We start from the raw sequence: 15,466 nt of genomic DNA on the forward strand, positions 1-15,466 counted from the left end.
ACCTGGTCTGCCCTACATGTGACTCCAGGCCCACAGCAAGGTGGTTGACTTTCAAAATACCCTCAGGAATGGGCAATAAATACTGGCCCAGCCAGCGACACTCACATCCCAGGAACAAATTTTTAAAAATGAAAGTGAAGCTTTGTCTGCCCATTTCAGATGGTCAAAGATTCCATGGCACTATCTCAAAGGTGTCAAAAGGAGTTATCCCTGGTGTCCTGGCCAATATTTAACCCTAAATGGACATCACAAGATGAATCACATTGTTCTTTGTGGGAGTTTGCTATGTGAAAATTGGCTGCCACATTTCCTACATTACAACAATGACTAAACTTCAAAAAAAAAAGTAATTCATTGCTATAAAGTGCCAGCAAAGCCCACATACATTGAATGCATAAAAAAAGCTCATGAAATAGACAGCTCCTCATGACTTTCCAAGGCCAACAACAGGAACCTGCACCTTTAATGTAGTATGATGTCCCAGCACAGCCAGGTAGCAGCAATAAGTGCAACCCTGGCCACATACTGAGAACTGAAAGAAGAACTGGAATGACAGGACCTCAACGCACTCCTTCCCATCTATCGCTCAAATTGGCTCAAAGTTTGCAGCATTGTGATTAAACAGTAAATCAGGTTTAAATAATGTGCTTCACCCAGAAAGAGTGACATCACACAAAATCAGCTGTAGAATGGAGTGACCCAACTGACACACCTGTCTTTTATATTCTGCAACTGGGTCGTACACCTTCCAGCCCTGAACAGGGTAGTTCTCCTTGTACTTCACTGCAAACAGCGGCTAAACGGGAACAAAGAAAACACCAGTTTACCGAGACAGAACATTATGACCAAACACATCATACGTAACCTAAGGCAAAAGTTAGCCAGCCACATGCAGCTAATTAGGAATCCAGATGTTCCTAATTGTATCAATAAATAATGAGAAGTTGACACTGTCGCTGGTCTTGTGATCGCTATAGTCCTACTTGCACCATGTCGGCATGTGAACTTTGACCTGGTTGTGTGCTAGTTGACTCAATGGTTAAAAAAAAGTGTGCAAGTCTTTTTTGATCACTGTGTGTGCTTTACTTTTTGGCTGCTGCTTATGGGCCGTCTGCTAAAATAGTGCGTAACACAGGGGGGAAAAAGAATTGAATGAGCACCGTGGGAACAGCAGCAACATGGTATAGAGAGAGGAGTTGTCACTGCGGTCAGCTCAACCAATTGGAAAATCTATCTGCCAGCAGGAGGAAGTAATCCAACCAATAGACGACAGAGAGCAAGCATGATCCAACTACATCCTGGACGAAAAGCAATTGAGGGGGAGGAGAGGATGGAGAAATGGTGGGACAAAAGGTTGGGGAAAGTCTGTGTCAATGTCTTAACAATTATATCCTTTGAGAATTACCTTGCAAGTCAATTGAATTGCAGGTAATAAGCATCAAGTTGGATGTGGAGAACCATACAGAGGTTGTAACTCTACTGAGCTGTTTGATGAATAAACTTGCTAAAGGTAAAAGACAAGTTTCTGTATCATTCCTTCACCCTGCATTGGAGTTAACATTCAGGGTGAACAGTCAGGTCCAGGGGGTGTTCTGGATGGAGAACAGGCAGGTGACAAGTCCGAATCATTTGCAACTACTTGACAAAATGGCTACAAACTGCACCAAAACGTGACAACATGTTTGATAAGCTCATGCCAGAATTCCAAACTTCGGAATGAATGATTGATTGGTAGATGCCTGTATATTAAACATACGTGAGGTAAATTTACCTATATTGTGTGGAAGATGATTTCTACAAAAATTAGCTTGTGAGGTTAAAACGGTGTCAATATTGCTTCACCCGAGGCTATCAGCACTTTCTATTGGGTATATAACAGCCACTTGAGTTCACATTAAGTTGTCACTGGCCATGGTTTTCTGAGAGGAGTCTGTGCAGGGGCCATTTTTGGAAGTAAAGCATTTCCAATGGCGGATTTACCCAGTTATTCTCTGAAAGATAAGGGGCGGAGTTTTCCCATCCCACCCGCCATGGGAATGGTAACGGGCAGGACAAGACCATGCAGACGTCCGCTGACCTCGGGTGGGATTTTCCGGCCTTGGGGCAAGTGCAGCCAGAAAATCCCGCCAAAGATACCGGGGATTACTTGGGTCACATTTCAAGAAAATCATATTATTTAAACAGAATGACTAAGGCTCTTGCAAATTCAAATCTCTGCAATAATAAATTGACCCTCGGACGTGATGAACTGATGTCATTTCAGAATTTGTCATGAGGCGCCTTACATAAAGTTTCAGTCGATCTTTCCAACACTTTCTTTAAGCTACGCAGGCCAGCATTCATTTTACTTTCAAATAGCTACTCCTATTTTCTAAGATTCTATGAACATGTTAAATTAAGTTCCGGTTGTAAGATTCTCAAAGAATTTTAACTTGCATACATACAAAATCTGCTTTAACCTGGAACTTGATTAGGCCTTGGAGGAGAGAAGTGCAGCTACTTCTCCTTATTCAATGGCATTTATAGATCTACAGGTTTCTATAAATCCACTTTGCAGGATCTTTATTCTTCCTGAAGCTAAATGATGGGTTTCAGCAGCACTCCCACTGCTGGACAGTGCTGCAATTGGCAGTATCCAACCCTGCGATCACCGCTATCACACTGGGTCTCTGTGGGGCTGGCAGTGACCCTTTCACTCGAGAATGAAAAATAAACATTTTCTTTGTGTATCCGGTGATTGATAGTGACAGACAGTTCTGTGGAACAACAGTGGCTTGTCACCATGAGGCACTGAACGGCTACTGAGCGCAGTGCTGATCTCAAATTACGTTGCAATTCAGTACCGTGCAGCAGATTAGTGGGCATCCCTCAGCGTCCTGTTTCACCGCCCCCACCACAAGTCCCCAAACAACCGAACGGTGCCCTTTGAAATTAGCAGAGACCTGTATGGCTAAAGAAACTGTCAGATTCAGACCTGGGGCCTCATTTTCTTCAGTCTGATGTTAACCTGATCTTAATAATAATACAGGCATTCTTTGAAATGATCCATAATTACTGATGCTTTAAAAAATCTCATTTGCCAGGTCATTTTGTGCCATGAAGCTTCCAAGCACTTAATTCCACGTTTATTTTTACTTGGACAACATTCTTACAGCCTATATAAAATGCAATTTCCCCCAAGTAAGATGGCCATTTCATAAAAGAGTGTGTGTAGATCCCGACAGTGGTGCAATAGCCAGCATACTGCCGTAGCAGATCAAACAGAATTCCTACAGTGCAGAAAGAGGCCATCAGGCCCATTGAGTTTGCACCAACTCTCTGGAAGGGCATCCCACCCGAGCCCAGCCCTCCGCTCTATCCCCATAACCCCATGCATTTACCATAGCTAATCCACCTAGCCTATACATCTTGGGAAACTAATGATCAATTTACTGTGACCAATCCACCTAACCTGCACATCTTTGGACTGTGGGAGGAAACTGGAGCAGCCGGAGGAAACCCATGCAGACACTGGGAGAACTTGCAGACTCCATACAGAGAGTGATCCAAGCCGGAATGGAACCCGGGTCCCTGGTGATGTCAGGCAGCAGTGCGAACCACTGTGCCATCCATCGTATAGTCAACAAACACCAAAAATGATGTTCCCCTCAGCAGACTCCTGTCTGGTCAGACATACCGAAACTGCTCTTCATAGTCAAAGAAATGTTAAGGGCCCATCAATTGTCTCGAAGTATGCAGATCGAAAGGTTTGCTCTCCCATTGGAAAACTCAACAATGTGGGCACTGAATCTGATCTCAGCCCGGAGCTTCAGTGGCAACTGGATGGGTCGTGTGGCTGATAGGAATTAGGGAAGGTTCACACTCTGGATCAGTGTCCATTGGCTTCTGGCAGAATGTGCACATGTACCAACTTTGGGCAAGATCTGAGAAGCCCTACACGGCCAAATAACCTACAGGTGGTCAGCACTCAGCGAACGATGGGCACTTAGTGGAAGGTTGCTAGTGCCCGGGGGAGCGTAGTGAGGAGAAATGAATGCAAGAAATGTACAAATAACTTAAGAAAACAATCCACTGATTGGATTGCTCAACACAGAGGCAGCATGGGTACAATGGGCCAAATGACTGTACTGTATTGACACTATGACAACTACATTAGCTTCATGTAACAATGATGTCGATAAAAACTGAGAAGCACCACCCACAGCAGCTTACAGGCAAACATAAAACACAGCTGTGCCTTGCAACTTCAAGCCAGGTCAGATATCTCAGTTGGCTGGACGGCTGGTCCGTGAGGCAGAGCGACACCAACAGCGCGGGTTCAATTCCCGTACTAGTTGAGATTATTCATGATGGCCCCGCCTTCTCAACCTTGCCTCTGGCCTGAAGTGTGGTGATCCTCAGGTTAAATCACCAGCAACCTATGGTTACCCGGGCTGTGGCGCCATTACATGATCAACTGTACTATAAAAAGAAATGGAGCACTGAAATATTTATCAGCAATTTTTAAAATAATCACAGCTGGGTAGCTCATCAAGCAACTATCAAAGTTACAATTCAAATTCATCACATTGCTGAACAGACTTACCAAGTTCTTTGAGACAGGAAAGGCAAACTGCATTAGGTTCTCAAAGATTTCAAGTTTACCGTGCTCTTCCTGTTTGTATGCAAACCGCAGATTTCTCATATCCTGTTAAGATAGTTGGACAGTGTCAAGTCTAATAATGTCCAGAAGTATAAATACAAAGCGTGATACAGGAGTTCGAGACACATATGGCAGGATTGTACTTTAGCTTTGCCTGACACAAAGTTGAGAATTGCAGCAACAAATTCAAAAGAGGCCGAACGAGATAATACACTATATTGTTCTGTATGATGAAGGCAACTGTAAAATTTTGCAAAGTGCAAAACTAAGGTATTAATTCTGGGGGACAAAAAAAAAAGACAATTGAAAAGCTCAGAGGACGCTTCATTCTCCGAGAGGATCCAACAAACCTATTCTAGAATTTGTCCCACTGTCAAAATTACAAGCCAATTGGTTTCACGCTGCCACACTGAACAGTCCAACGCCGGCATCTCCACATCATGACACTGAACAGGAGCAGGCAATTCAGCCCCTCAAATCCGTTCAGTGAGATCATGGCCATTCTGCAACTAACTCCAAACACCTGCTGCCACCCACAACTTTTAACACTTTTGCCAGACAAATATCTATCAATCTCACTTTTTAAAATTAACAATTGATCTCGCATCAACTAGCATTAGTGGAAGAGAGTTCCAAATTTCTGCAGCCCTTTGTCTGAAGGAGCATTTGCTAAGTTATGGTGAGCACTGCTGCCTCACAGCGCCAGGGACCCGGGTTCAATTCCGGCCTTGGGTCACTGTCTGTGTGGTGTTTGTACATTCTCCCCGTGTATGCGTGGGTTTCCTCCGGGTGCTCCGGTTTCCTCCCACAGTCCAAAGATGTGCAGGTTAGGTGCATTGGCCATGCTAAAATTGCCCCTTAATGTCCCAAGGTGTGTAGGTTAGACGGGGTTAACCATGGTAAATGTGTGGGGTTACAGGGATAGGAAGGATGAGGGGGCCTGGATAAGATACTCTGTCAGAGAGTCGGTGCAGACTTGATGGGCCGAATGATCCCTTCTGCACTGTAAGGATTCCATGAATTTCATTCCTGAAAATCTATAAATTAGAGGCAGACCTATGTCCGAGACTCCTCATTCAGCAGAAGTAGTTTCTCTACGCAGACACTCTATTCCCCTTAAGATCTTGAAAGTAAATCAAATCACACCTTAACCTTCTAAACTCTAGGGAGTACAATCCTAGTTTGTGCAATTTCTCCTTATAACTAAACCCTCAGAATCCACGTCTCATTCTGATAAATCTATAATAAATTCCCTTTAAAGCCAATACATCCTTCCTAAGGTGCTGTGTCCAGGATTGCTCACAGTACTCCAGCTGTGCTCTAAGCCACTACATTCTTGTCATCTTTTCCTCCAGTAGACATACTGCAAATAGGAAATATCTTACCTTGCACACAATTTCCAGGCCACAGGAATTCTCTTGAATGCCAGCAATCTTTTCGATACGATTCACAACCCCCAGTGGAACATCAAGAGTGAAAGGGGGATCCTAGTTTAAGAATACAAATTGTAAGTCAAGGATGATTTGTACTGAACAGTAAATGAGAGAGAAACTGGATGGAATTTTTTTCTTGTATTTAGTCTCTCCACTCAACCTCACCGTGTGGATGGCACGGTGGCAGAGTGGTTAGCACTGCTGCCTCACAGCACCAGGGACCCGGGTTCGATTCCCGGCTTGGGTTACTGTCTGTGCAAAGTCTGCACATTCTCCCCGTATCTGCAAAAAAAAAACCGGGTGCTCTGGTTTCCTCCCACAGTCCAAAAACTGTGCTGGTTAGGTGCATTGGCAGTGCTAAATTCTCCCTCAGTGTACCCGAACAGGCACCGAAGTGTGGTGACTAGTAACTTAATTGCAGTGTTAATGTAAGCCAATTTGTGACACTAATAAATAAATAATAACCTGTCTTGTTGAGATCTCTTCATTCTTTAAGCAGTATTCGCTATAAACAGATTACCTTTTCAATATCCCCTTGTTTATGGGAGTTTAGTTTGTCCAAAATGGCTGCTGGGTTTCCTTTATTGCAACAACCACTTGCATTTCTGAAGAACCTTTTACATCATAAAATGTCCCAAGGTGCTTCATTAAGATAAAATTTCATACTGAGCCATATGAGATATCAGGTGAGCTAACCAACAGAGGCAGATTTTAAAGTACATCGCAGAGGATGGAGAATTTCAGGGTTTACAATGCACAGTTGAAGGTCGCCAATGGTTGGTTGAGGGCTGGAGGATATTGCTGAAATAGGGACTATGAGTCGAGGGAGACTATACTTCAGGAAGTGTTTCATCGATTGGAAAATGTTCTGCAACATCCCGAGGTCATGAAAGGCGTTACATAAAATTCAAATCTTTCTATTATGTCACCCATCGCATTCCAGCCAAGGCAGCAAATCGATGACTGTTTCTGGGTTTCTGTATCCAGCACTCGAACGTGCAGGAGGGTAGCCGTTTGCCCCTTTCCTCCACATAGGGACGAGGAAGGTCACGTGGCTTCTAAGTCAATCCCTTAGAAAATTGATCTTGTGAGGAGCCACAGACAATCATTGTGCATCATGCACTGGGTCTCCCTCCAGAACATCATTTAGCAGATCAGCTAATGTGAGACACTCCCCGATGGGACACCAGGAAAGATTCCCTGTTAAGAACAGAGCCTTACAAACAAGCTGCCTTATGATTTCCCTAGACTGAGGAGTAATATACAGCAAGGCACACTTGACAGAGCAAAGGAGATTTTTTAAAAGTAAATATATATATTTGTATGTTTTGAAAATAGGCCAATAACCTGTTAGAAATTACACAAGTCATTGTTGCCTCATGCTTCTAGACATCTCTTGGAGAAACAGACAAGGACACAAGAAATAGCAGCAGGAGTAGACCATATATCCACCAGATCTGCTCCAACATTCAATATGATCATAGTTCATCTTAGGCTTCAACTCCACTTTCCTGCCGGCGCCCCATAGCCCTTGATTCCATCAGAGGCCAAAATCTGTCTATCCCACCCTTAAAAGTATTCAACAATGGGAGCATCTACAAGGCACCTCCCCCCCCCTCCCCCCCAGGATAATTCCAAACATTCGCAATCCTTTGAGTGAAGTAATTTAGAAACATAGAAACAAAGAAGATCGGGGCAGGGGGAGGCCATTTGACCGTTCGAGCCTGCTCCACCATTCATTACGATCATGGCTAATCATCCAACTCAATAGTCTAATCCTGCTTTCTCCCCATAGTCTTTGATCCCATTCGTCCCGAGTGCTATACCTAGCCCTAGCCGCCGCTTGAATACATTCAATGTTTTGGCATTTACTATTTCCTGTGGTGATGAATTCCACAGGCTCACCACTCTTTCAGTGAAGAAATGTCTCCTCATCTCTGTCCTAAATGGTCTATCCTGAATCCTCAGACGGTGACCCCTGGTTCTAGACTCCCTCACCATCAGGAACATCCTCTCTGCATCTCCTCATTTCAGTCCAAAGTGATCAGCCCCTTATCCTCAGACTGTGCCCTCGTGTTGTAGATACCCCAACCAGCAGAAACAATCTCCCAGCGTCTACTCGATCGAGCCCCTTCAGAATCCTCTCTTTCTTCTAAACCCCAGAGAATACAAGTCCAAATTATACAATTTTTTTCTTAAATTTTTCCACTCAATTGAATTCAGAAAAGTTTAGACACAGTTCAATCAGTCCTGAGCATAACCCTGCTCCAAACTTGGGTTTGTAGTTGATACAGTCAAATGTAAAATCCCACAGCACATTCACATGTGCTAATAACCTAAGATATAGAGGAGGTGCAAAGACCCTGCTCTCAGGATTTCATTAAACTCTATGAAGCACACACAGGATTTCATTAAACTCTATGAAGCGCACATCATCAGTCTTGTTTAACTTACCCGCTCCACGCTTTTGAAGTACAATTTATATTCAGTCACAGTAAGTGTTCCACTAATGGCCCCAATGAAAGGACAAATGTACGTGACATCTTTGGCTGTGGAGTAAACATACAAATTTCTTATCCATCCATTTTGTTCTGCATCAGTTTGCATACGCAGCAAACAAGAATTGCTGTACTCCTCACTATCCTGCCTATATAGAGGACCTATCACTACACATTTATTCAGTGCTCCTTGCATTAAAAACACAAACAGCACAAAACACTTCAGAAGGAAACACCACAAAGTGAAGGGATATTGTTGGGGGGATGGGTGGTGAAACTGAAGGCACCGTCAAAGCGAAGTGGAGAACAAGCCCCTGTCTACATCAATGGGGCAAAGTAGAAATGGTTGACAGCTTCACATTTTTAGGTGTCCAGATCACCAACAACCTGTCCTGGTCCCCTCATGCCGACACTCTAGTTAAGAAAGCCCACCAACGCCTCTACTTTCTCAGAAGATTAAGGAAATTTGGTACGTCCATTACGACTCTCACCAACTTTTACAGATGCACCACAGAAAGCATTCTTTCTGGTTGTATCACAGCTTGGTGTGGCTCCTGCTCTATTCAAGACTGCAAGAAACTACAAAGGGCTGTGAACAAAGCTCAGTCCATCACTCAAACCAGCCTCTCACCTATTGACTCTGTCTACACTTTCCGCTGCCTTGGAAAAGCAGTCAGCATAATTAAGGCCCCCACACACTCTGGACATTCTCTCTTCCACCTTCTTCCATCGGAAAAAATACAAACGTCTGAGGAGACATGCCAATCGACTCAAGAGCAGCTTCTTCCCTGCTGCCATCAGACTTTTGGATGGACCTACCTCGCATTGAGTTGATCTTTTTCTATACCCTAGCTATGACTGTGACACTACATTCTGCACTCTCTCATTTCCTTCTCTACGAATGGAATGCTTCATCTGTATGGTGCACAAGAAACAATACTTTTCACTGTCTACCAATACGTGACAATAATAAATCAAATCAAAATTTAAAAACAAGGGAGGGAGACAGGAAGCAAAGTCTCATGAATGTTGAGAAACCTGGAGTCAGGATTGGTTAGCAAGGAGAAATCAGGAGTTGGCAGTGGGGAACAGACAGATTCCCAATGGAGATGAAATTGAGTGCAATCATTCAAAGAACAGATGCCTCAACATATGACTAGTGCAGTTTTTCTCAAATGGGTTAACACTGGGTCAGCAGTAAGCAATGCAGATCCTTGAGCCCGTGTTGTTATTTAATGAGATCATGACTGATCTGTATTTCTAATTCATTTAACTGCTCCTGCTTCAAACCACTTGACAGATAATTGTGGAGTAAGACTTTGGAGGATGGAGATCTTGAAGTTGATTGTTGGGGCCCAGGGGCCAGTGGACAAGTTGAGGATGGGGTGATGGGGCAGGTGGGAGGGTTGATAGCATGATGGGGCAATGAGGATATGGGGTGGCACGGTGGCACAGTGATTAGCACTGGTGCCTCACAGACACAGGGACCCGGGTTCGATTCCCGGCATGGGTCACTGTCTGTGTGGAGTTTGCACATTCTCCCCGTGTCTGCGTGGGTTTCCTCCGGGTGCTCTAGTTTCTTCCCACAGTCCAAAGATGTGCAAGTTAGGTGGATTGGCCATGCTAAATTGCCCCTTAGTGTCAGGGGGACTGGTTAGGGTAAATGCATGGGGTTATGGGGATCGAGCCTGGGTGGGATTGTGGTCGATGCAGACTCGATGGGCCGAATGGCCTCCTTCTGCACTGTAGGATTCTATGATTCTATATTTTGTCGGAGAGGATGAGGTGATCAGAGTTCGGAATTATTGGAAGTTTGTAAAATAGAAGTATTAAATTGGCGCAGATTCTCCCATAGCTCCACTTGTACATGCACTGCCTAGTGTGGAAGTGAGCTGCACAGGCCAGGCAATCCGAGGCTAATCCTGGACAGCAATAAGCTTCCTCCCTCTCCCCAGTTCCTAGGGGTAGCAGGGTGAGGGAGAATGAGTTTAGGAAGGAAGCCAGAGATTCACTACTCTGAGTATTCACCGATTGCTGCTGACAAATGCACAAACATAGAAATTATTGGACCCAATAAATCATGGTTGAATAGCCTGTTGATTCCCACTTCTCTAGTCACACAAGGCGAGTGGAGTTTTCAATACGATAGAACCAAATCTTAATCGTTCCGTCCGCAGGAAAGCAGGAGCAAAAACCGGGGCAGGGAAACAAATAAAAACTAACATCGATGTATAGATTATTCAGGAATCATGTTTGACTACACGGTAAATTTAAACATCATTGGTAAAATACTCCAATTATTGCAGGGCTATTATGGTTCAAAAAGGTCATTTTATGAAAGTACAGAAAAAAAAATCTGATTAATTATCGGAACTTTGCATCATTTGAGACTTTAAGGCAAGATCATGTACCAACTGACTCAAGAACAGTTTCTTCCCTGCTGCCATCAGACTTTTGAAAGGACCTACCTCGCACTAAGTTGATCTTTCTCTACACCCTAGCTATGACTGTAACACTACATTCTGCACTCTCTCCTTTCCCTCTCTATGAACGGTATGCTTTGTCTGTATAGCGCGCAAAAAACATTACTTTTCACTGTATGTTAATACATGTGACAATAATAAATCAAATCAAGACAGGGACAAATAACTGTAACACACTTAAAACACCAGCCCCTGGGCTCAGTTCCCAGCCACCTCGGTTGTGTTCAGGAGCCCTAAATATGGTAGCCAATAATATGTGACATGTCAAATCTTTTTTAGGATACTAATATTAAGTGTTTTTAAAAATGGGTTGAAACACGACTTAGAAGCATAGGTACAATGAGTCAACACTTACCGATTGCTTTAATAGCTTCCCCTGGAAACAATGGTGCCTCCTCCATCTGAGCCAGTTTATTTCCATCCCTTAGCACCTGACAATCAATCAAATCCAGTTAAAGGCACAGCCCACCCGGTATTCTCATCTTCTCTGCATACTTTCTGTCACATCTCACCCTCTCTCTCTCTCTCTTTCTCAACTCCAGTGTTACCTAACAAGAGAGGCAGGCACTTCAACCTATCAAGAGTTCCCTCCCTAAAACCTGCTTGGCAATTTCAATTAAAGCTGTTTCACAGATTACAAATTAAGATATTGCCGTCTTTTCGTTGTTCAGGCGAATCTGAAACAGTAAGTGCATTACAGAATAAGTAGGGAGTTGAAACAAGGGGTGCGTGACAGATTACTAAATAGAAAAACAGCTGCTAAGTGCGTATTTTACCTCGAAATAGCTTTCTGTGACAAAGCCATCGAAAAGTAACACTACAAATTTAAAGGCCATATTCTTGGTTTCATTCCGGGAACCCCTCCCACATTAATAAACATGCTTCAAAACTAAAACCCACATTCACCTTGACTTGTCTAACAGAAGGTTATTTACTTTCACACCTTTTAGTGTGTAAATCTTTGTTTGCCAGTTTACTGACAGAATATACTAACATTTCTGATTATTCTATGATGATGAATGACTGCAGCCCATTCTGTGGATAAGGCACAGAATACTAAAACATTTGCATTTACACAGTGCCCGCAGTCATTTGGCATAACTGGATTAACATTAAACATGCTCCTGCATGGTGTGAATGCAGATGAACAGCCAAAACCTCAGACATGCTACGAGCCATTTTCTTCTTGCCTTAGCTGTGTTGAATTTTATTACAAAGCAGCCTAATTGCTCCATTAGATCAAGCTAAATGAGTTACCTTACTGAAGCTTTTTATTCCAATATATGAACATTCCATTTCACAAACACACGCGTTTATATCATGCCGTGTTAGAAAGCACTGCACAGTTAAAGGTTTGTCCTCATAACAATGTCGAACACTGCTAATCTGAACCCGGCACAGATCACCAGCCGGAAGGCAAATTGCTTTGTAAAAAGCAGTTCACACTGGTCTAGGGCATGGACTCCAGAATGTAAATATATTATTTTTTGTTCCAGTTTTATGTTGTAACTGGAAAGTGACTGCCAATCTGATTAACCCAGTTGCATTTAACTGCGACTAGAGTACAGTAAATGGCAAATCAAGATGACTTGAGCCGTGTTTGAATCTGACCAATTCAGAGTAGCACTGTCCTACTGGAAGGAGTGAGAACACAGAACCATGCAACACAAAACGTGTACTTTTGATCTGAAATGAGAGAGCAGCTTGCTTTACATGGCTTTTTGTCTTGTTTCGAAAAACCAAAATACCTGCATGCAATTCATTCATTGGTGGGTGCTGGTTAGCTGAAGTCTGTACTCTCAGCTATAGGTCAAAGAGGGAAAAAAAAGAATCACACATTTTCAATAGAGAAAATTGCCACTTGCCAAGGAGTGTGCACCCAGTTCAGGGCCAGCATCAGAATGACAGGACCCATTACGTCCATCCTGAATCTCCTGCAGATCAACGCCAGCAGTGGGAGAAGCACAGGTTTGGGAGGAGGGGGAAGCATGCACAAGGTGAGAGGCAACATATGTTACAGTTTACATGCAACACTACAGCAAAGGGAAAAGCAAGCACATATCATAGGGAGCAGTTTTATACTTCCCCTTTAAAAAAAAACAAAATACACAAAGTTTTTTAGTAAAGCATTTCAACTTCAAGCAATGTTTTTAAAAAACATGAACACTTTTACATCTATCGACTAAGGGTGGTGGGAAATAGCATGAGTTGTACATATGGAATGAATGGGGAGATTCCTGTCTTTCGACTTGGAACTGTTACACCCTTGATGCCACGTGCTTATGTGTTCTGCTTGGATGCTGCTGCATTTTAAAAATCGCAGTGTCTTGTTTTTTAAAATTTGACATTTCGTAATTGCTTTGCTGTTGGGTGTGTGAGGTGGCACAGTGGTTAGCACTGCTGTGATGCTGGGGGTGGCACAGTGGTTAGCACTGCTGTGATGCTGGGGGTGGCACAGTGGTTAGCACTGCTGTGATGCTGGGGGCGGCACAGTGGTTAGCACTGCTGTGATGCTGGGGGTGGCACAGTGGTTAGCACTGCTGTGATGCTGGGGGCGGCACGGTGGCACAGTGGTTAGCGCTGCTGCCTCACGGCGCCAGGGACCCGGGTTCGATTCCGGCCTTGGGTCACTGTCTGTGTGGAGTCTGCACGTTCTCTCCCCGTCTGCGTGGGTTTCCTCCGGGTGCTCCGGTTTTCTCCCACAGTGCAAAGATGTGAAGCTCAGGTGGATTGGCCATGGTAAATGCACAGGGTTACAGGGATAGGGCGGGGGTATGGGCCTGGGTAAGATGATTTTTAAGAGAGTCGGTGCAGACTCAATGGGCCGAACGGCCTTCTGGGATTCTATGGAGTCAAGGCCATCAATTTGCGAGAACTCCATCATTGACAAGATCCGTTCACAGATTGGGGGAGACGGAGGTGCAGTAATATTGTCACTGGACTAGTAATACAGAGACCCAGGGGAATGCTCTAGGACCAGGGTTCGAATCCCACCATGACAGATGGTGAAATTTGTATTCAATAAAAATCTGAAATTAAATGTCTAACGTTGACCTTGAAACCATTCCTGATTGTCGGAAAAACCCATTTGGTTCATTAATGTCCTTCAGGAAAGGAAATCCGCCATCCTTACCCGGTCTGGCCTACATGTGACTGCAGACCCACAGCAATGTGGTTGACTCTTAAGATGCTCTCAGGGGTGGGCAATAAATGCTGGCCCAGCCACCAACGCCCACTGTTCATGAATGAATAAAGAAAGTTTCGCTGTTGGCCGGCTTTAGAATCAGTGGATTGCAAAGCTCACCGAGCATTTCAATAACTTTGACAGAAAACCAGCAGCTGGGACTTTATCTGTCTTATGAATACTATCAGGTAGGAAGTTACACGAGACCTCTTTGTGTAAGTGGAGGCAACACCCTTGGAAATCAGACTAAAAGGCGACAATCACATTTGCAGGTCACTTTTAGTCAAAGTTCTACTTCCAGACTGTATTAAGTCTAGGATACAATCAGATTGTAACAGGACTGAACGTTCCATAATGCTGTGAACAATTTGATTTTAAACCAAATCTCACAATGGCATTTCTATGTCCTGGTAGGTTTTCATGCAATGACGAAATTAACGCAGGAATTTCAGCGATCGCAGCAATGTCTGGATTTCACTGTCATTTAGTGCATGACCATGCCCAGATTGCCATGATGTCCCACGACTGAAAAACAGGACCACAGTTAATGGATAGTGAAAAGAATGTCGCCATTCTGCTATATTTGTCAGAAAAACAAATAAAACAATATCTTCTCACTGCCCGCCATTCAGTCTCACTCCCCTCCAAAGTATGTAGGGTAAATCTGCACTGTGTTTGTCCTGAGGCTCGGGGTAAGTTGTCGGTTACAGTTCGTTGGGGCTGAAGTAGTCTTTGTAGCCATAAGTAGGTTAACTGTAAGTCTTCATTGACTCTTAGAACTACTTAGAAATATACAGTAAAGGGTAAAATCTAGGAGCTGTTTCCATGCTTGCTGGTACACACTGCTCTGTCCAACACTCAACTGATCCTGGGTACAGGTCGTGCTCTCTTACACTGTGTGGGCAGCATATTACTCTGTCCCACATTAACCTTTTAGGTGTCAGACCCGAATACTACACCTCCCTCAAGTCTTTATCCAATTTATTTCAAGTGATTACATTTTATCCTACGTCTTAATAATTTACTATCATACATTTACATTGTTGTTATTACTACATTATCACTACCACATTTACCCCCTTCAAGTTCTTGACTTCAAAGGTTCAGCCGGTCTGGAGACCTTTTACCCCTTCCATATCGAATTCATACTACTGTCAGAGGAGTGGTAGTGTCTGTCTTTGCTGGCTCTTCCTGTTGGTTTGGAGGTAGAGCTGGTATCTGGGTAC

At 43.7% G+C, this 15,466-nt stretch overlaps 1 protein-coding gene across 4 annotated transcripts in view; it reads right to left on the reverse strand.

Annotated features, from left to right (window-relative positions):
* The window catches only part of LOC144493010 (phosphatidylinositol-3-phosphate phosphatase MTMR1-like), a 78,567-nt gene that overhangs the window by 41,343 nt on the left and 21,758 nt on the right, over nucleotides 1-15,466 (reverse strand). For 2 of the 4 annotated variants that reach the window (XM_078211794.1, XM_078211793.1), the window contains 5 exons: nucleotides 11,412-11,487; nucleotides 8,530-8,624; nucleotides 6,028-6,129; nucleotides 4,586-4,687; nucleotides 713-796 (listed from right to left, as the gene is read on the reverse strand). In XM_078211794.1, coding sequence (XP_078067920.1) covers nucleotides 713-796; nucleotides 4,586-4,687; nucleotides 6,028-6,129; nucleotides 8,530-8,624; nucleotides 11,412-11,487 — 459 coding nt within the window. Of the gene's footprint in view, nucleotides 1-712; nucleotides 797-4,585; nucleotides 4,688-6,027; nucleotides 6,130-8,529; nucleotides 8,625-11,411; nucleotides 11,488-12,804; nucleotides 12,827-12,921; nucleotides 12,991-15,466 lie in introns of those variants that run through there. The other 2 variants (XM_078211792.1, XM_078211795.1) reach the window with 2 other exon arrangements.

The sequence above is a fragment of the Mustelus asterias genome, chromosome 4, assembly GCF_964213995.1.
Source record: "Mustelus asterias chromosome 4, sMusAst1.hap1.1, whole genome shotgun sequence".
In the NCBI taxonomy this organism is placed as follows: Eukaryota; Metazoa; Chordata; class Chondrichthyes; order Carcharhiniformes; family Triakidae; genus Mustelus; species Mustelus asterias.